Here is a 21,452-nt window from a genome sequence, read left to right on the forward strand (position 1 = left end):
GAGTTGCCACAACATGTTGTTTGTCACCCAAATGGGCTACTTCTGAAATTGGCTGTGATGCTTAATTGCCAGATTCTCAATAGTAATTTTAAGCCAGTTAAGGAAAATGTTTAATTTTGATAATTGGGTGCATTTTTTTGATTTACTGAAGATAAGATTTCCCACTCACAAGATGAATTTACATTCAATGAATGAGTAACGCCATCAATCATCATTTTTGACCAATTGGTTTTCACAGAGTATAATACTCTACATGTACCTCATCTGTACAAAATCAATAACACCTCACTCAGCAACAGTGGCATACAGACTGCCAGGGGGAAGGGGGCAACTGGCATGGAATATTGGGATGAAATTAAACAAAATTTGCATCTACATTCAGGTCTGTTACAGATCAAAATCCATCTGATTTTGGTCATTTTAGAATTTACAACAAAATCATTATGGGAGTGGGTCAATGTGACAACTTGATCATATTGCCATATAATATAATTTTGGCAGGTAAACCCCTGCTCAGTGACTGAGTATAATTTTAGCTGTAGGCTCAAGAACCTATTTGCTGCATCCCAGTAAAAGAGGCAACACAAGCTCAATGTTTGAGGCATAGACAACATCAGTCTAAGCCTAAGGCTTATGAGGGTATGGTTGCCTAGGCAAGCTGCATCGTCTTCCATAACCATCCATGTCAAATGGGGAATCATTTCAGGGTTTCAGCTATGTAAGAAGGGAGGATTATGTAACAAATTGATTGATTCACTGTCAATTTTATTTATTCAAGTTCACACATTATTTGTTGATTTATGGAACACAATATCATGTTGTTTTGTTAAAAGTAAAAAAATAAATAAAGGAGGTGATGTTTTGAGGGGGAAAATATACTTGAGTTAATTACTTTGTTTATCATTGGCATTGATTTCTTTTTGTGTGATTCAATAAGGCAGTTCTATCAGACACTTTTACAGCTTAACACATTTTGAAATTATTTTATTCACAAACTTTATATTCACAAATATTCCATGTTATTATTTAAATTATTCTTTGAGTTCTTTATTTTTATTTTGCAATGTTTGTATAATCTGTCTACCGCTTCTAACACCACTACTTTCTGTTTCGCACATCTCTACCAATATATTATTAACAATATGCAATATAATCTGATATTATTTGGTATGTTTTAAATATCAATATTACCTCTAGGGTATAAAATATTGGAATTAGAATCTTATACACGGAATTCCCATAAGTGCGTCAGGCGTTTATGTGTCTTTTACGTTTTGACGCCTCACTCACAAGAGAGGAGTGAGTGTTATGTGCCTGATATAACATATCTGTATTTGATATAGGCTGCGTCTGTTCACATGACATAGATAGATCTACATTGATATGGAACTAGTTGGATCTGTTTTGTCCTCCCATTACTATGGTCCAGGTTCGATTCTCATAGCCAATGATAACACTAAGGTCAACATCTGTCAGGACACAGTTCTTTAACTCCCAATATATATGTTGTATTATAAGATGACCTTTGAGCGTGTTGGGTACAAAATCTCATTCTCCACAAGTTGAGGTCAAATGTTGAGGTATGATAGTTGTATGGAGGTTAATGGACTGTGCCAGGGGATGTGAGACCATTTTGGCTTATACTGACAGTCCTTTAGAATAGCTATAACATGTTCTCCTCAACACTCAAGCCTTGTTATCACATGCTTCCATGAATGTGATCTAACTTTAGAAGCGCCCCATACATCAGTTCAAAATGAATCTGAATTGAAGAGACTCATACTATATTCTAAATATTTTGGCTCTTCATGATGATACATTTATTGGTCAAATGGTTTGTCTCCATTTCTACTGCCTTTGGATGAGCTTGTTAAAGATAATACAACTTGAACTTGAAAGGGACATCAGCTGTCTGTTGAAAGAATGGGCAAATTGGATGGAAAGAGGCCTGTAGAGTCTGTAGTGAGAGGCTATTGTAATGTTGTATCACTATGTTTTATCACAATTTTTTTTGATGATGTAAATGGCACTGAGTTCTTATTATTGCACAAGCACACAAAATGTTTTTGGTTTTTTTATAATGTGTTTTTATTATGGCAAAATGAGTTATCGGTCATGAAAACAATTACGATACAAAATTAATAATAATCTGCTTTGTTTTCAGTTCTTGAAAACAGCATTGAAATAAGTGCATCTCTTTGACTGCAACAATTTTGATCAAACTGTAGCATTTCAATTTCCATGTGATAGAAAAATGATATTGACCATAATGAAGATGACAGTGGTACTGATCATAAACATTTTGAGTTAGTTTAACATAGACTCATTTTGCTTAATATCAGAATATGAAACAACCCAAAAATTTATGACATCCTATAAACTAAACTAGTTTTATCAGGCAGAGAAGGGGTTTAGAATGTCGATATACATTTCTTGTATGTTCTTTAAAAGTTGTGTTACAGACAAGAAGGGGGGGGGGTAAGCTGTGAAACAAAACTAGTTATGTTTGTAGGGTGTCATTGACATTTTGGGTTGTTCCCTTAGTTACATCTGTTCACCTTTATATCTTGTGCTTTTCTATCACTTACAAGCAATTTGTTGTACTCTGTTTTTCATTTATTTTCAAGTATATAAATCGTTTTTGTTTTTATTGTACTGTAAAAGTGGATATTTTCACAGGATTATATTTTTGTGCACCACAGATTTGGAACTGTTTCATTGATTAAATTTTGGGATTCAAAGCTCTCATCGAAGCTTCCTTTCATAGTCCAATATACATTATGAGTTTGTTGGCACATTATTTTTCACAGTAACTACTTTGAGTACAATAAGTGTGAAAGTAAATTTAGCATGAATATGTCTACCTTTAAAGTATCTCTCTATATTGTAATATTGCATTCATATGAAGTGATAACAGTTGGTTAGGCGACAGCTTGAATATGATTATATTTCACAAATTAAGTAGCTATATATAACCAAAATGGCTAAGCTAATGAAGTTGATAAAACAGGGATTTAAAGGTCATAAAATGCTATGTACCTGTCTGGGGTTCCAAAATTTACATAATATTGAATATGTGTAATTTATTGCTTTAAAGGAACATGTAGAGTGTTTATGTATAAAATAGTACACATGATTGATTGTTCCATTGTTTTCCTATTTATTGGATGGAAGTATGAGTCTGTACTGACAATAAAATCCCTGAATGTTTCTTTAATCACAAACCTTGACAGGAAAACTGGGCCGAGTACTATCTCTTGATTCCAGAATAATATATGGCACTAATGTTTTGGGATTAAGAAAATATTAGCCTGTTTTTGCGAAGTAAAACATAGCTCAATCAATCATTTAGACCTAACTGGCAACAACAGTCAAACTTTGATATTTGACCAATTCTTTTTTTAAACATTTTGTTCACAAATTGTAAATTGAATAGCTTTCTGGGTAAGAACAGTATAATAGTATCTTGTTTATTATAAACAATAGGAAACAAAACAATCTGGATGTTGGCTTTGTCTGTATACCCCTCAAAATCAATTTGTAGAATATCTTACTCATGTCCCATTGCAACAGAGTTAAATCTTTCTTCAAATACACTCTGACATACCCAGCTAGCAGCATTAAGAAGTTTAGATGGTAGCTTTATTCTATGTGTAATAGCAATTTTCTCCCATACTATCACATTACATATTTTCTTACTCTGTTACTCTGTTTTCCATACACTAGTATACAATCGAAATAAATTACATTTAAAAGAAGTAAGCATTTTTTGATTCAAGTACATTGAAGAGAAAAGGAACATTTGGATTATGTGGAGCTTCCAAGTGCATTAGAGCATTTTGTGAAGTACACCCACCTCTGATTGAAATGCAATGAAATGTATTTTATAAATTGTAAATGATATCCCTGAATGATGTATTATACAAAGCACATCCCATTAGCATGTTTCCGCAATTATTTTCTCTTGCAGGCTCTGTCTGATGAAGTCAAAAGACGGTGCTCATTATCACTATCCAGCAATGGCTCTTTACTTCTTGATACTGATGGTGCCGATGCCACTAACGAGGAGCTAAGAAACTCATCATTTTCAGCATTGTCATTGGATGTATCTCCCATTATGATGTTTAATCCGGGGTAAGTTAGTGGTATTGTTTATTTGTTTCTTTGCTTTTGTTTCTTTGCTTTTGTTTCTTTGCTTTTGTTTCTTCTTGTCTGGTGTTTATAATCTGTCAGTATTTGTTTTCTGTGTGTTTGTTCCTCTAGCTTGCTATTATTTCTTTCTTGCTAACATTTCTTTCTTTCTTTCTTTCTTTCTTTCTTTCTTTCTTTCTTTCTTTCTTTCTTTCTTTCTTTCTTTTTCTTTCTTTCTTTCTTTCTTTCTTTCTTTCTTTCTTTCTTTCTTTCTTTCTTTCTTTCTTTCTTTCTTTCTTTCTTTCTTTCTTTCTTTCTTTCTTTCTTTCTTCCTTCCTTCCTTCCTTCCTTCCTTCCTTCCTTCTTCCTTCCTTCCTTCCTTCCTTCCTTCCTTCCTTCCTTCCTTCCTTCCTTCCTTCCTTCCTTCCCTCCCTCCTTGGCTTTTGCTCTTGCTGTTACCCACGCATAGTATAGTTTTTGTAATAATAGAAAATTTTATTTTCCTTTAATTTATTAGACATAATCCATGTGCATTTTTATTTGTTTTTTATTTGTATTTCTGCAGCCCAGCCCACTCTCAATATTATATTTCAATTGTAGTATCCAGTTAGTCTGCATCTGTCTAGCATGTTGAATGTCAATGTAATATTATTACATACAACAATAAGATCAGTTTGCGACTCTCAAGTCAAAGACATTTACTGAATAAGCTCTTGTATCTGCAGGGTGTTTATTTTCACAAAATGTTTGCAATTGAAATGAAACCTAAATAGACGACAGTTACAAAGTACACAATGTGAATGTGATAGGGTCATATAAGATGCATACAGGATTCTTTGCCCCTCAACAATGTTGTGAGGAGCTTCTGTTATCATGTTGGTATATGAATAGATGGGCGGTCTGTACCTGTTGGCATTTAGGGGTGCATTTGCTTTTTTTCAAAAATGTGGGACCATATTACTTCTGCACTACATAGCCCAATATAGTTTTCAAGAGGTAACTTCTGTAATTTCTGGATCACATGGATGTATAACATCTCTTGTATGAATATATGGTTTGGCATTGCCTATTGGTATTGGGGAGGGGACAATCCATTTAAAGTCCATACTCCCCCTGAAGATTTTAGAAATATCTTCCACAGAGTTATCTTCCACACAGGGAGTATGAATTTTTAAATGGAAATAATATATTAACCAAACTCCTCCTCCCCCTCTGTGGAAGATATTCGGTTGAATCTTTCTCAGAAGGTAAATAAAATTCAAAGGTAGCTGCCTTTATGTGTTTATTGACTTATACTCCCTCTGTAAAAGATGTTTCCAAAATCTTCAGGAGTGTGGACTTTAAAAAGCATAGCCCATTTGTTTTTCCCCCCATTATGTGGAGGCAATATGCATTGTACAGCCATAATTTAATAGGTTTTAAGGGGGTACTACACCCATTGCATTTTTTTTTTGCATTTTTTTGCATTTTGTGAAGAAATGAGAAAAAGAAATTGGACAAAGTGGTATGCAAAATGAAGGGGCAAATCTTCTCGCTCAATTGGTGGCATCAGTATCAATGACGCTTACATGCTTCTAATGGTATAAGCCAAAAGTGGTACATCACTGATGTTTTAAATTCACTTCATTTTGGAAAGCTTACTATCAACGGATTTCGTTAAAATTTTGGATATGTGTTGCTAACACATTAGGGAAATAATGTTGATATGTAAAATGGGAATAAGTGGTCCCTGATTTCTTTTATGACTTCATGAACTTGGTGCTCCACAACTATCAAAAAACGAACTGGTTAAAATGCTTCTATTTTCAATGTTGAGCTATATTTTGTATTTTGAACTTGCGACACTATGTCACTGAAACTTAATTAAGCCATAGGTAACAGGTTACCACAACCACACTACAGCAATGTTGAAAAAGATTGTATTTTTTGTCACCTATACCACCATATTAGGTAGTTTTCCGTAAGCTTCATTTTTGTGATTTTGGTAACTATTTCATATTTATTTGCCCAATCCATCTCAACTAGGCAATCTAAATTGTACTCACCATTTACATCCCAAGGTATTTTAGTATATCCACCTCATACATTTCCATTATATATCCAGTAACAGACAAAATATCAAAATTGATGCCTCATTATGACATGTATGATATCACATACTATCACATGTATTCAAAATTGATGCCTGAATTTGACCTGAACCAATTGACCTATAACCTGACCTTTGATGACCTTATAGCCTTTTTAATCTCTTTTCCTAACAACACATTATAGGAGATACATACATGGTGTAGTATTAAATTGTCTATGTGGAAGAGATAAGGCCTATTTAATTTATTCAGTGTTATAATCAGTGAGTACATTTCTATAGATAGTATAACAAAGGATTTAATGTATTCTATTCATGTATTCTACTTGGACATGTTCAATAGAATAAATTATGGTTTGTTATGAAACACACATCTCAGTTACCAGGATACAGTAAACAAAAAAATATATAGGGCTAAAATGATTTTCTAAAATGGTTTAAAACCACTTTGTATGTAGAGATATTTTATAAGTTCAGGACATGAGATGATGAACATACTTATATACTTCATAAATTTGCAACAAAAAAAGAAGATGGGTACTGATGAAAATCAGGGTATTATATCGCCTTAAGGGCTGGGGTATGAACGTTTGGACAGTATTTATTTTGGGACATTAGAGCACATCAGACATATCGAATTGCATTCTGAATACGAAGAATGTCATTCTGATATCAAATAATTTTGTTTTTTGAAATTAGCAATTTAATACACATTTTATGGCAAATCATTAAAAATTGATATTTTTGATATTTAACAGTACTTGAAGTAAACTTTATAAATCTGATGATTTATACTTAACGTATGTAGGTGGGATGAAATGCGACGATCAATTGAAAATTTTGACCTTTCGTATTGAAGATGTGGATTTTTTTCCCCAAAACACCCAAAAAAATTAGGTCTTTTGGGGAAAAAAACCATATCTTCAATATGAAAGGTTAAAATTTTCAATTGACCGTCGGCTTTTCCTTCCTGCTACATACACTTTAAGAATATATCATTAGATTTATATAATTTACTTCGAGGACTGTTATATATCAAAAATTTGAAAAATATCACATTTTTATAATTTGTCATAAAATTTGTATTATATTGTGATTTTCAAAAATGAAAATTATTTGATATCAGAAAGACATGCTTCAGATTCAGAATGCAATTCGATAGGGTCTGTGGTGCTCTCATGTCCCACAAAAAATACTGTCGAAACGCAATAAACGCTCATTTTAGATCCCTTAAGTGGCAACTTTGTGACTAATAAAATCAGTATTCTTTGTACTTTGTTACTGCTTGATTCTAGATTTCGTCTTGGTTTGCGAGAATCAAAATCCATCAAAGTCACTGTACTTACTGTATGATACAATGAGAGAAGTTGATTCTCACAACCGAATCTTATGAGAATCATTACGAGAATTGCTGCTGTGATTCTTGTCGAAATCTAGGCCCTGGAAATCATGTTTACAAAGTACATCTATTTGAACAAGAAGATGACAATATTATAATTGCAAAATTTGTGAACAGGAAAATTAATTTTAATTTATATTCTTTGAAATCCGAAGTAAATTGTACTTATTTCAAAATGAAATATTGAAAATATCTTTTTAATATGCCACTTTAATCCCAGGTTTGTAATGTATGACTAGAATATATAACTAGATCAGACCTATTAGATTAGAAAAATTGGATTTTGTTATGCATATTGCCAAACATAAGCGCCATATGATAACAGCTTTGACATTATCACTGTTCTCTATGTAGGTGTTCAGTGTCAACACACACATCGTGTTGAACTTTAAATATTTGTCTAGGAAATCATTTATAGAAATAAACTCATTTTATTTGATAATCACTTCAGGGCATATGGTAGAAATGAAATTTGTGCTCTATTCTCATGTGGTTTGGACTTGCCACCAATTTATTTTCACCATAAGGAAAATATGGTGATCTTATAATGTGTGTAAAGGAAGGAAGAATATGTTGGAAATCTTGTCTTTACATACACATACACTGTGAAAACTGTTTTAGGGAAAAATGGCTTAGCACAAAAAAAAGGATATGATGTTGATTGGTTTAGGCTTTAATAATGTGTACAGGGAAATGGCGAGAAAAAAAGCTCATTATATCTAAACACATTTTTAAGAGTGTATGTTACGTTCTTATTCGCATCTTACATTTTGAAAAGTGACAATCGTGTAACTACACAAAAAATATTTTGATTGCAAGTTTTAAAGTGTGATACAGAATTTGCCCACAGTGTTTTACACCTAAATGTATGTGACTTGTAATAATTGAACAATGTCAGGTATCTTCTAATAGTTGGAAATAATTCTTGTAAAAAAAAGAGCCTCTTGAATGATTTTGTGAAAGAAAAGGGGGAACACCTGCAGGTAAATGTCAAGTAATTCTGTAAACAGTTTTTGAAACTGGAATTATTAATGCTAATCATTACATCTCATGGGTTTTTATATCATTATTGAGAGGTAGAACATGTGAGGGGATGTGTGTGATTTGTTATCTGTTACTAAGGTTTGCTTGTTTATTTGTTTGCTTTTTCCCTGAAAACATAAATCTTTAAATATGAAAAATAAGAAAGGAAGAAAAGGGAAAATTCAAAGAAATAGAAACCATAAAATTACCATTCATGCGTTCTTTCTTATATTACCTGCATGGAGCATACTGGCTAAATAGCACAGACTTGGATATAACCATATGCCTAATTTCCTAAACCAATAAACATAAGTCAACAAAATAATGTAGAACTTCAGGATGCCAGTTACTAGCATTGTAGTAAATATTTATAATTAATATGTCAAGGTAAATATGACATGCTACAATTGTGAATATTAATTATCCCTACAGCATGCAGTAATATCATCTTCTTTGACAGCTTCTTTTGTTTACAAAGTACATTGTGATAATTTGGCATGATATTGATCTGATACTGTAGCTGGGAGTAATTAGCCTATTGCAATTCTATGTAAATAATTATTTGGTTTCTTTATTAAATCCTTTCAGGTTGGAACTTGAAAGACAACAGAAGATAGAAGCAGACAAGCTGGACCATACAAGGTAAGTAGAATTTGATTATTGTGGAATGAAAGGGTGGCTTTAGGTATTCCTATGGATGAAAAGAGACATGCACAGAGTGAGAGAGGTAAAGAGGGAAGGAGATGGAGAGAGAGAGAGGAGAAAAAATACATCAAAATTAAAGCAAATATAGTGAATAAAAGTGCTAGTGTTGTTATAGATGAATAGATCAGTAATAGATGACAGATGGTAGATGAGAAGAGACCTGCACAGAGTGAGGGAGATAGGAGAGGGAGGGAGGAGAGTGAGGGAGGGAGGAGAGAAAGGGAGAAGGAAGAAGAGCAGAGATGAGATGAGGAGGAAAGATACAGCAAAAATACAAGAAAAAACAGTAAATTAAAGTGCTGGTTGTATTTAAAGTGTTGTTATAGATGAGTTGATAAGTAATAGATGCCAGATGAGAGAGAGAGAGAGAGTGAGATAATTAAAAGGGCATTTCGTGATCCACAGCCTCATCCCCCACTTTTTTTTCAAAAAAGTTGAGATTTTATACACCACTGGAAACCTCTGGCTACATAATGTTTATGTACCAAAATTTCTTGCAGATTAATTCGCTTAGCAAAAATATTGTCAAATTTGAATTTCATTTTGGTATACCAGAACGAAATTACAAAACATTGTCTATGGAGCAGTGAAATACACATAATCATGCATAACTCGCAAACACAAAATCGGAATCAACTGAAATTTTGGGAATAAGATTTTTTTGTGAATATCTACTGAATAATGTCATAAAAAGAGGATACTAGGATCACAAAATACTCCTTTATTGCATGTAAAGCAAATCATTAGTAGTATTGCTGTACTCACATCATGCCCTTTGTGTGTATGTATGCTATTCGGTTGTTTAGATGATACTCTGTAATTAAGGTCTGTTTGTAGTGTATTTAGTTTCTTTGTTTGTCTCACTGTGTGTTTATTCATTTGTATGTTTGTTGTCATTATGTGCATTACATTCAAATTTTATTTTTTATTACAACATTTAGTGACATTTCATCAGAGGGACTTTATGAAGTATTATGGATGTTTCTCATGTTAGTCTACATTACAGGGTTCAATATATAAACCTTAATTTTAAATATGATTAAAAGTACTTTTAAGTACTTTTAATATTGTACAGGCTTTAAAAAGCCTGTACAATATTTTGTGCATAGTGTGAAGATACATTATTTAGGTATATTAAAAAAATTCTTCTCAAGAGAGGAAGCATTCTTAAAATTTAAAAATGTCCTTTTCATCAGTGGCTGTGAAACAAATGGTGCCATTTCAGATGTGAAGCAATCAATGCTGTCTGAATAGGAAACCCATACTGATAGACATTAATACTAACACTAACCCAGATGCATCCCTATGCATGTGATTAATATGGCTAGTCCTGCATGATACGACACACATTGGGCTGCTCTATTTGAAATTCACACTCCCCCTGTCAAAGATTTAGCTCAAGCTTTCCACAGAGGGAATATGAGTATCAAATAGAATAGACATAGACAATTAGGTAACTTTCATTTGAAATACTCACTCTGGTTGTGGAAGATATAGGTAAAGCCATATACAGGAGGAGTATGGGTCTCAAAATAATTAACCCTAGCCAATTCCATTTGAAAAACATACTCCCTCTCTGGAAGACTTTTCTTTAATCTTCGACAGAGGTGTGTCAGATTTCAGATGGAAAACCCATTTCCTTCTTCCTTCATCTCACTCAGTGTTTAGCAATCCAAATCCAACACCATTCAGTGACCGTTCAGGTAGAAAACAGTCCATACTTAATGGGATTGTGATCTGGCATCAAATTATTGCAAAATTATTGCAGTCTTTGACAGCATTTATTAAGTATATCAATCAATCAATTAGTTGATAGCTGATTGCCAAATTGCAATGGTAGATGGTTGTCTGGCTTGACCAAGGTTTACTCCACATGCAAAAAAGTAGACCTATCCACCTGTAAAAATGGTCCCTTTGTTATTTGTTCAACCTTCTTGGGTACATTTTAATTTTTTGCTTGAAAAGTGGACTTTTTGTCAAGACACAGGAGAGGATTTACTCCTCCTGGCTACGGGCCAGACTGATATTAAAGTGTATGGGACATTATATTACCCTTTCATTTGAAAGCCTCATGAAATGTAAGCATGATTAATTATTTGATCACTTCTCAGAGACTGAATTTGCCACAGTCTACAAATCAATGTCAATTTTATATCCACATGAACATTCTTACCAATGAATGTTTCTATGTCTTATACATATTTACACCAACCATTTTGTTTTGCTCTTAGAAAACGTCTGGAAGAGCTTCAGGAGAAGCATCGTGAGGCAGAAGAGGCACATGAAGAAAGGGAGAAGAAGATGAAGGAAGCTTATGAGGAGCATCAGAAGATGATCCAAGAACAGAAAGATGTCTTGGCTAAATTGATCAAAGAACACAAGGTTGCTAAGAAGCAGGCTGAGAAAGATTTGGAAGAAATGAGAAGTAAACTCCAAGAAGAGAAGGAACAAGGTGAGATACGAGGGTCTGATATGCTGACATGTTGGAGGGGTTTATGTTAACAAGAAAAAAAACTTAATATATTGGTGTAGATTTTCCATCCAGTAGTTCCAAAAACTTTTAGAATTATATAAATTAAATATTAATTAGAAAAATAAATTTTTGACTGAATTTGCTATGTTGTGTGCGAAACCATTAGACTTCATCAAACATACGATGGATGATGATGTGCAATCTAGAAGAGTTGATTAGCCATGATATGGTGTTTTTGAGAGGCGGGAAGCCATTTGGAAATAAAATTTGAAATACAACTATTTTTGACATATTACAAACTGCCCTAAAAAACTTGAGGAGTATAGTCTGTTATGATTTAAAAAAAAAAAATATTTTGAATATCCAAAATGTTTTGTTTCATGTACATCTAGAAGAGATCCTTAACTGAAAAAAGTTAGAAATGGGTTTGAGATTTGAAATGGGGAGGATGATGAGGACCCATTTCAATGACAGAAGTTGAAAAACAACTTATTGGTATAATAAAATATTAGCATAATTAAGGTAAAGGGTTTTACTGTATATATTCATAAAGGGTTTGTTTATATACACCTAGTGATCTAGGGGAATTCAGACCCTAATTGTAAGACTTTCCATGTGCTCAAGGTGAAATTGACACCTATTCATGTTAGTCTCATTTTTTTCCTGGGAAGCGATGATTCCCAATGTGTGGCTTTAAATGGCACATTTTGTTCATTTAATTGCAAATCCGAGTATAATACTCTAAATAAGCAAACCCTAATGTGTTATTTTTTCATATTCTTTTTTATACAGGTAACAGACAACTAGAAGAGGAACTGAAGAACCTGAGAGAAGACCTAAATCAAAAAGCTGAAATGGCTGCAAAAGATTCACCAAACTTCCCTCAAGTTGTCGCTAGAACCAGAAGTGATAGCATTGTTGGAATCTCACAACTGGATGTAGATCGTAAGCGACTTGCTCAATTGGAACTACTGCAAAAGCAAAATGAGAAGAAAGCTGAGGCAGCATTGCAGAGAAGAATCGCTACTTATGACAGACAAGAACGAGCAGCAAAGTGCCTCATTGAACAGGAAGAGAAAAGGCTACATGAGATTGAAAGTATTCCAAATTTTGAGGATCGTTTTGATAGTAATGGAGATGATAATGATGTGTTTGTTTGTGAGGATAATGACAATGCAGAAGTCGATGGGGAAAGAGCAGCTGTAATTGGCTTAGGCAGAGTTAGCCCTATTGGGGGCAGAAGTGACTCTGATAGCTCCAGTTGTAAAGGAAGCTTATCAAGTAAAAACAGTAAGGAAAGTACATAAAGTAAGAGTAGTAATGGAGCTGTCAATGGAAAATCTGGCAACGCTAGAGAAACTCATGGGAAAAAGCAGCAACCAAAGCAGCCAGTGCCAAAGGATTCAAAAACTAGTAGAAATGATAATAGAAAGAATGGTGTAAATGAGCCAAGAACTTCCAGGCAAGGAAATAGAACTTCCAAACAAGAAAACAGAACTACTCCAAAGAAAGAAAATATAGCATTTGGTAGATCTACAGATAGAACTGGTAGATCTGTAGATAGAACACCAGTGAGATCAAAGAGCACTGATACACCACCAAAGTCAAGAGTTGCCACCCCATCACTAAGGACTGCCTCCCCATCACCAAGAATTGCCTCACCATCACCAAGAGTTGCATCCCCATCACCCAGAAAACCTTTAAAAAGTGCCTCAAGATCCCCTTCTCCAACAAAACAAACAAATAAGAGTGTGTTTTCCAGACTGTACACACAGGCAGCTCCAAAATTTGACTACCTCCGCAGCAAAAGAATTCCGGGTGGTGAGGACTATGACTGTTCTAGGGAAAGAATAAAAGACCAACCTCCTGAACTTATTAGAAGAGATTTATCAAGAACTGAAAACTTGCCACCAATTAATCTAAAGAGTAAGAGGGATTCTAGGGCAACATCTCCGAGAAGAAAAGGATATTCAGGAGATTTTGATGTTTCAGCGGACGCCAAGATGCCAAAAGCTGATTTGATACGTCGTCCGGTTAGTAGGAGTCCTCAACCACCTGTGTCTGGTACAGCAGCGTACCCAAGGGCAGATTTAAAGCATAGGCCTAGGAGTAGAAGTCCAAGGGGGCCACCAAAGCGTACACCAGAGATACCAAATCATTCCGTCCCAGGCAAAGCCAATATGGACTCTGCTAAAGTCAAACCAAGAGAGCCAATTTCATCCCCACCACCACATTTACGTGGTAACCCTGGGAAACATTCAAATCCAGGAGGTGATGGAAGAAAGAGTAGACCAAGAGGAAAAAGGGAAAGTAGTGATCCTTCTATATCCACAAAACCATCAAAGAAATCAAAAGACCCAAAGCCAAGAGCATCAAGTGCCCCTAATTCTCCCAGTACTAGAAGGAAATGGGAACGACCAACCAAAGTGCCAGATTTTGCCAAAGTGGATATCTTATTTTTTGCTAGGAAAACTGATAATGCTGAAGCTTTCTTTGTTGGTTTAAATCCAGAGGAGTCTGCTTTACCTACAGTAGATTCTAGACCAAGAAGCAGAACACTTCCGTCAAAAGGTACCGAGGAGACTGATTTTGATGATCAGAAACCAAAACCAAGAACTAATACACATTCTTTAGGGTCTGATGATAATGTTCCTCCAGATGAAAGACCACCAGCTGTAGGATGTTCTAAATCAATGGAAGACATGGCCAATGCAAAGACATTGAATGCTTCAATATCTCCAGAGTCTTCTGGTGTGTACGAAGATTCTTTAGATGGCTCTGTTGGCTCCGATATTGAACTTGATAGCTTAGACGAAGAGCCAGTTACAAAACGTCCAAAAGAGACACAAAGTGCAATACCTGTAGTGTATTCCCCTAATCCGTCCATTCAAAGTGCACCCCCATCAGATGCAATCGATCCTTTATTTAAAATGAATGACCCTGTAGAGGGAACAATTGATTTAATGCCCTCTTATGTGCAATCTGAGTTGGAAGAGAGCCTTCCAAAAGCTATGGAAGATGAAAATAAACCAGTGCAACCCCAGGAACCAGAAGAGCAGCAGTTGGAACAAGGAAGTGGTTCTGCACCAGAAGAAGCCCATGCAGAGAATGTCGATTTGCCTGCTGAGGATACTGATAATAAAACAGATGCTCAACCTGAGACCAAAACTGTAGATCAGGATTCACCACCAAAAGAGCCGGATACCGACAAAGACCAAGATTCCATTCAAATCATAAAAAATACATTTTTAGAGAAAGCTCCGTTGGAGCTGGAATCAATCAATGTTGATATTGATACAACTTTTGAATCACCTAAAGAGACCAACTTGATCCATGATGATGGTATTCCTGATCAAAAATCAATCATCGATGGCCCCGACCAATGCATTGTTGATCAGTACTTGGAACACCATCCTATTGCTGTTGATGAAAAGCCAGTATTAGATGGCCCAGACCAATTCATTGTCAATCAGTACTTAGAACACCATCCTGTTGTTGAAAAACCAGTTATTGATGACCCTGACCAAACTGTTATTGATCAGTACCTAGAACATCATCCTGTAAATGAAAAACCAGTTGTTGATGGTCCTGACCAAACCATTGTTGATCAGTACTTGGAACACCACCCTGTTGATGAAAAACCAGGCATTGATGACCCTGACCAAATCATTGTTGATCAATACCTAAAACATCATCCTTTCGATGAAAAACCAGTCGTTGATGGTCCTGACCAAACCATCGTTGATCAGTACTTGGAACACCATCCTGTTGATAAACCAGGCATTGATGGCCCTGACCAAACAGTCGTTGATCAGTGCCTAGAAAACCATCCTGTCAATGAAAAACCAGTCGTTGATGGTCATGACCTAACTGTCGTTGATCATAACTTGGAACACCATCCTGTTGATGAAAAACCAGGCATTGATGGCCCAGATCAAACCATTATTGACCAGTGCATAGAACACCATCCTGTCGATGAAAAACCAGTCGTTGATGGTCCTGACCAAACTATCATTGATCAGTACATAGAACACCATCCTGTCGATGAAAAGCCAGTCGCAGATGGTCCTGACCAAACTATCATTGATCAGTACTTGGAACACCATTCTGTTGAACCGTGTGAAACTCTTGTTATCCATCCTGTACCCTGTAGCAACATAACTAAACCAATGCAAGATTCAGAATTGGAGAAAGATCCTCTTATTGTGCCAGACTTAACTCCAAATAAAGAGGCTGAAGCAAGTCCAATTCTTGAACCAGAGCAGACTACAATGATTCTATCTGCAACTATTGAATCTCCAGATTCATATACTATATCTGAGGTGCAAGAGATTAAATCAAGACCAAAGGAAGACACAGATACAAAACCTGTGGATGAAGGTGTCCAAATGCAGCTGACAGTACAGATTGAATCTCCAGATTCATGGACAATAACAAAAGTGAAAGAAATCAAGTCAAGACCTGAAGAAGCTTCGCCTGAATTAACAGAAAATGTAGGAAAAGGCATTTCTAAACCCCCAGAAAGTAAAGACCAATGTTCTGTTGATGATGGTACATTCAGTCAAAGTTCATCGGATGAGCTTCTGGAGCTACCACCTCTTACAGATGAAAACCCTAAAGAAAACTTAAGTCTTGAAGCAAAGAATGAGCAAGTTGATGAAGCTGAAGTACCTTTGAGGAGACACACGAAGTCTACTCCAGATGCCAACCGTGAGAGTGGCGTAGTGTTGACCTCAAGCGGAGAGGAATGGTCTGATACAGAAAGTTCAGATGGTTCTGGTGATAGCTGTGGTGATTACACTGTAAGAAGAATTGATGGACTTCCAGAACCTCTTGAGGTCCTTGAAGAGGAAACTTTTCTTCCTAGTGAATTCAGTGATGACAATTCTGATGTTCCTAAATCTCCTGAAAAACTTGCAGCTGAACTGAGACGCAATATGATACCAGATGGGTCTGACAATGGAGCCATAGTATCTGAACCAAGACCAAATTTCCAAGTTTATCCTATGACTGTTCAAAATGATATTGCAACTTCAGATATGGAGGAAATCAATAAAGAAAACACAATTATAGATGATCTCCGTCAACTGTACAAGAAATTAGACGACTCCATTGCAGAATCTCCCACTCGTATTATCAAAGATGCACCTATAGATATAATCTCACCAAAAAATAATGATTTAGAGAATGAAAAAGGTTTTCAGGGTCCAAATTTTGAAGAACACGATGTGCAACCATACAGTCTTTCACCTCCAAGCCAGCTTCAGATGACATCGTCTGAAGAATCTTTAGATTACCATAGTGCAGAAGAGGATGTCACTCTATATGAAACTGCATATGAGGACAAGTCCATGAATGTTTCATCATACCCAGTATCTTTGATGAAGTTGGAATTTGAAGCTCAGGCTCACAGTACTCCAGTAAAATCTCTTGATGAATCAAAGCCTGAACTAGTAGATAAAATGGTGAACTATTTACCAAAGTATTCTGATGATGTTTCAGATGATGGTGATGAAATTGAAATAATACCAAAGTTAAACAGTAATTTAGAAATGCCAGTTGAATGTCAAACAGTTGTAATGGATTTACCAGATCTGAAAAATGTATTCAACTCTATTACGGAAGATGTGAAGATTGATGAAGATGCGGAGGTTGAGGTAGGAGAAGATGAACATCCTGGAAAAGAGGAATTACCTGAAAGGAAACCAGAATTCATTGATGAAAATGAGAGAATAACATCAGAATTGAAACAACTCCAAGTTAATGTCAACCAGATGTCTTCAATGATTCACAAGTATGTCTTACCAACCACTAAATCTGGATCACCAAACACCACCACTATATCACCATCTGAAACCAGTAACCAGGCTGGGCAATTAACCTTTGGTTCCCCACACTCTGTTGCAGCAGCTCAACTATCACCCATACCTGAGGAATTCTATACCCATGCTACTATCACATCACCAGATTCAGCTAAGTTGAAGTCACTTGACTCTACCGGAAGAATATCAATTGTAATTGACTCTGGCAGTCGATCTGAATCTGATGATGATCACGAAGAACAGACCAAACCTAGACATCAATTTGCACATTATGAAGGTAGTTATGAAGATGATGAGAATTCCTTGTTTATTCCTAGAGCACCCATGCCACAGTCAAGAGCAGAAAAGCAACCAGATTTCCAACAGTGGCAAGCTGAATCAGTAGTTGTCAAAGAAGAACTGAAACCATTCTTGGGAACAAACTTTGTAGCAACCAAAGCTAAGATGAATCTGTTGCTGCAAGTCATCACCGGTAGACCTGGAGATGATACCTCATCTGAGGGTGAGTCACCTCCATTGCAGTCTACACCATCAAAAAGAGATACAAGTCCTGAGGTAGTACTATCATCAGATTCTGAGGACTTTGTAGTCAATGAACTTTGTGTTTCATTACCAATTCATCTTTCATCATATATAGATGAACCATTGATCTCCAAGCAGGCTGTGATGCTGGAAGAAACTCTGATTAAATGGCCAGAACTTCCAGATCCAGGAGAACCTGAGATTGACTTAGTTACCATGACATCAACTCTGAATCATAAAATCAAAGAAATAATTGTACCATTACCAGATGAACCAAATTGCAGTCTTGAATCATCCAACATACCAGATGGGTTATTTGAGACTTGGTTAAGTGACCGGCCTGCTATAGAGCCACCTATTAATAGATCGGCAGTGATGTTGGAGGAAACACTGATCAAGTGGCCAGATTGGGGAGGAGATGATACTGTGGATGCTGAGCCATCAGGAGATGAAGATGCAAATGTACAGACAGATGATGAAATTACAGATATTCTATCAAGTGAGAAGCATATTGGTACCATGGTGAATATTGGAACCAACACCTCTCCACAGACTCTGTCACCGCTACATCAAACAGGTCAGTTTAAGCGCGATGCTGCTGTCATGACCATGCCATCTTATCAACACAGTGATAATAATTTTGTCTTTGAAAAGGATTCAGCTTTGATGATGAGAAGTATTAGTACTCAAGTAACTCCTACAGCAGAATTGGAAGAGCTTGATGCCATGGAACCTATCTTGTCACCACTGCATCAGACAGGTCAGTTCAAGTGCGATGCTGCTGTCATGACCATACCATCTGATCTACATGGTGATAATGATTTTATTGTGGAAGAGAATTCAGCTTTGATAATGAGAAGTACTAGTACTCAAGTGATTCCCCAAAATCTGTCCCCACTACATCAGACAGGCCAGTTCAAACATGATGCAGCAGTCATGACCATACCATCTGATCTACTTAGTGATAATAATTTTGTCTTTGAAGAGGATTCAGCTTTGATAATGAGAAGTACTAGTACTCAAGTGATTCCTCAAAATCTGTCCCCACTACATCAGACAGGTCAGTTTCAGTGTGATGCTGCTGTCATGACCATGCCACCTGATCTACATCGTGATAATAATTTTATCATGGAAGAGGATTCAGCTTTGGTGATGAAAAGTACTGGTACTCAAGTAATCCCTCAAACTTTGTTGCCACTCCTTAGCACAGGTCAGTTCAAGCATGATGCAGCAGTCATGACCATACCATCTGATCTACACAGTGATAATGATTTTATCCTGGAAGAGGATTCAGCTTTGGTGATGAAAAGTACCGGTACTAAAGTAACTCCTCAAACTTTGTCGCCTCTCCATAGTACAGGTCAGTTCAAGCATGATGCAGCAGTCATGACCATTCCATCTGATCTACACAGTGATAATGATTTTGTCTTTGAAGAGGACTCAGCTTTGACTATGAGAAGTACAAGTACTCAAGTAACTCCTACAACAGAATTGGAAGAGCTTGATGTCATGGAACCTATCTTGTTTCAGACTAATGGTAGTCTGATCCTGGAAGATAGTGAGGATGATGATGAGGTTGATTCAAATCAAGATACCACAGATTTTATTGAAGAGAAATTGATGGTTGATAGGAGTACATCCCCAATCAAATTAGAACACATGCATCCAGCCGATTTCAGTCCCAAACCAAGATCACCAACGCGTAATCCATCAGTGTTTGTACAAAACATCAAGAAACCAGGATATTATGGTGATTCATCTACGTGTAGTACCGAGGATGATGATAGGACTGAGATCATTCAATTAGATGCAGATGACCAAGTCCTTCTGGAGAAGCTTCAACAGAGGAAACAAGCAACTGAAGAGGCGGCAAGGAGGGCTCTAGATTATGCAAATCAGTTTAGAGAAAGAAACCAAAGTGAGAGTATATCTTCATCTGATGAAAGCAATCTTGATAGCTCCATTGGTGACAATGATGATGTCAATGAAGGTGATATTGATGAAAGTGACAGTGAATATACCAATGAAGTGGTGTCTCGTAGTGATGAGGAACAGCCTTTTCATCCAACAGTGACAGAAATTGTATATAAAGAACTCAAAGTAACTGAAGAATGCACTGTAGAGTTGACTAACAAATTAGCCAAACTTGAAAGTAGGGTTGAATCTCTAAGTGACAATCTGATGCATAAGAAACTGGCTAAACCAAGTTTTGGTAATGTGGACGTATCACCAACTACTTCAGATATATCAGATGTAACTGTGATTGAACGAAAGCTTAATAAACCTGTCATAATGAATCCCTCCAATGTGACATCCTTGCCAGTGAATTCTTTGAATGCAAAGACCTCAAGAACCATGCCAGAGACCGATGCAAAGTTACTCCCAGTTATCAGTGAAGGATCACCAAAACAGAGACAGTGTCTTCCGACATTTTCAGATATTAGTAGCTTTGATTCAGATTATGCAGAGGATGAGGATTTCCAAGCTCTGAAAGCATCTGGAGAAAGAATAGATAAATTGATGCAAGAGTTTCCAAGCTTTGAGGAAGATGACGACTATCCTGATACTACTGAGCCTGAACTTCTTGCATTAGTTGATGATGATGGTGATGATAGCAAGGGTAATATAACCCCTACACCAAGATATGTACCAATATCAGCACCTGCTGAGATATCATTGTCAAAGTATAAGGCAATTGGAACACAATCAGAAAAATTCCAGCCAGATAACTCCAAGGATGAAGATATGAATGATTTACGTCTTCAACTGTCACCTTTGTCACCGGTGAAAGCAAAATGGCTCATGGGTGAATCTGATGATGATGATGATGATGGGCCACAAAGGCAAAGGTCAAAGGTTACGAAACAAAATGATAATCAACCAATTTTATCACTCAGCAGTGGAATCTTTACAGACTCACATCCATTGGGCTCAACAGGTGGCAGCTATGATGAAGACCTTAACGATATCCATAATGCTTATAAATATATCCTAGAAGCTCCTGATTCACGCCTTGATGGTAGAGTATCCCACCTATCTCCAAGCAATGTATATACTCAGACAGATGTTGCAGAAACGGAGTCAGTCGCATCACAGCCTATCAGTGTAACAACACATGATATGAGCATTGAAACCGAAATGTCTTGGACAAGTCCAGAGTTGGAATCACTGCGTGATGACAAAGAGTTTGTGTACAGTAAGATTGGTAATTCCATGGACAGACGAGATGTGTCCGTTGAGTTAATGGAAGCACAGATGATGCACGGAATGGGGGAAACAGATGCCTTT

The 21,452-nt window shown here is 36.2% G+C and overlaps 1 protein-coding gene across 1 annotated transcript in view; it reads left to right on the forward strand.

Moving 5' to 3' along the window:
* The window catches only part of LOC140152647 (uncharacterized), a 155,329-nt gene that overhangs the window by 112,273 nt on the left and 21,604 nt on the right, over positions 1–21,452 (forward strand). The window contains 4 exon segments of the mRNA XM_072175075.1: positions 3,971–4,134; positions 9,231–9,284; positions 11,579–11,799; positions 12,613–21,450. Of these exon segments, the coding sequence (XP_072031176.1) occupies positions 3,971–4,134; positions 9,231–9,284; positions 11,579–11,799; positions 12,613–21,450 (9,277 nt within the window).

The sequence above is a fragment of the Amphiura filiformis genome, chromosome 5 (genome assembly GCF_039555335.1).
Source record: "Amphiura filiformis chromosome 5, Afil_fr2py, whole genome shotgun sequence".
In the NCBI taxonomy this organism is placed as follows: domain Eukaryota; kingdom Metazoa; phylum Echinodermata; class Ophiuroidea; order Amphilepidida; family Amphiuridae; genus Amphiura; species Amphiura filiformis.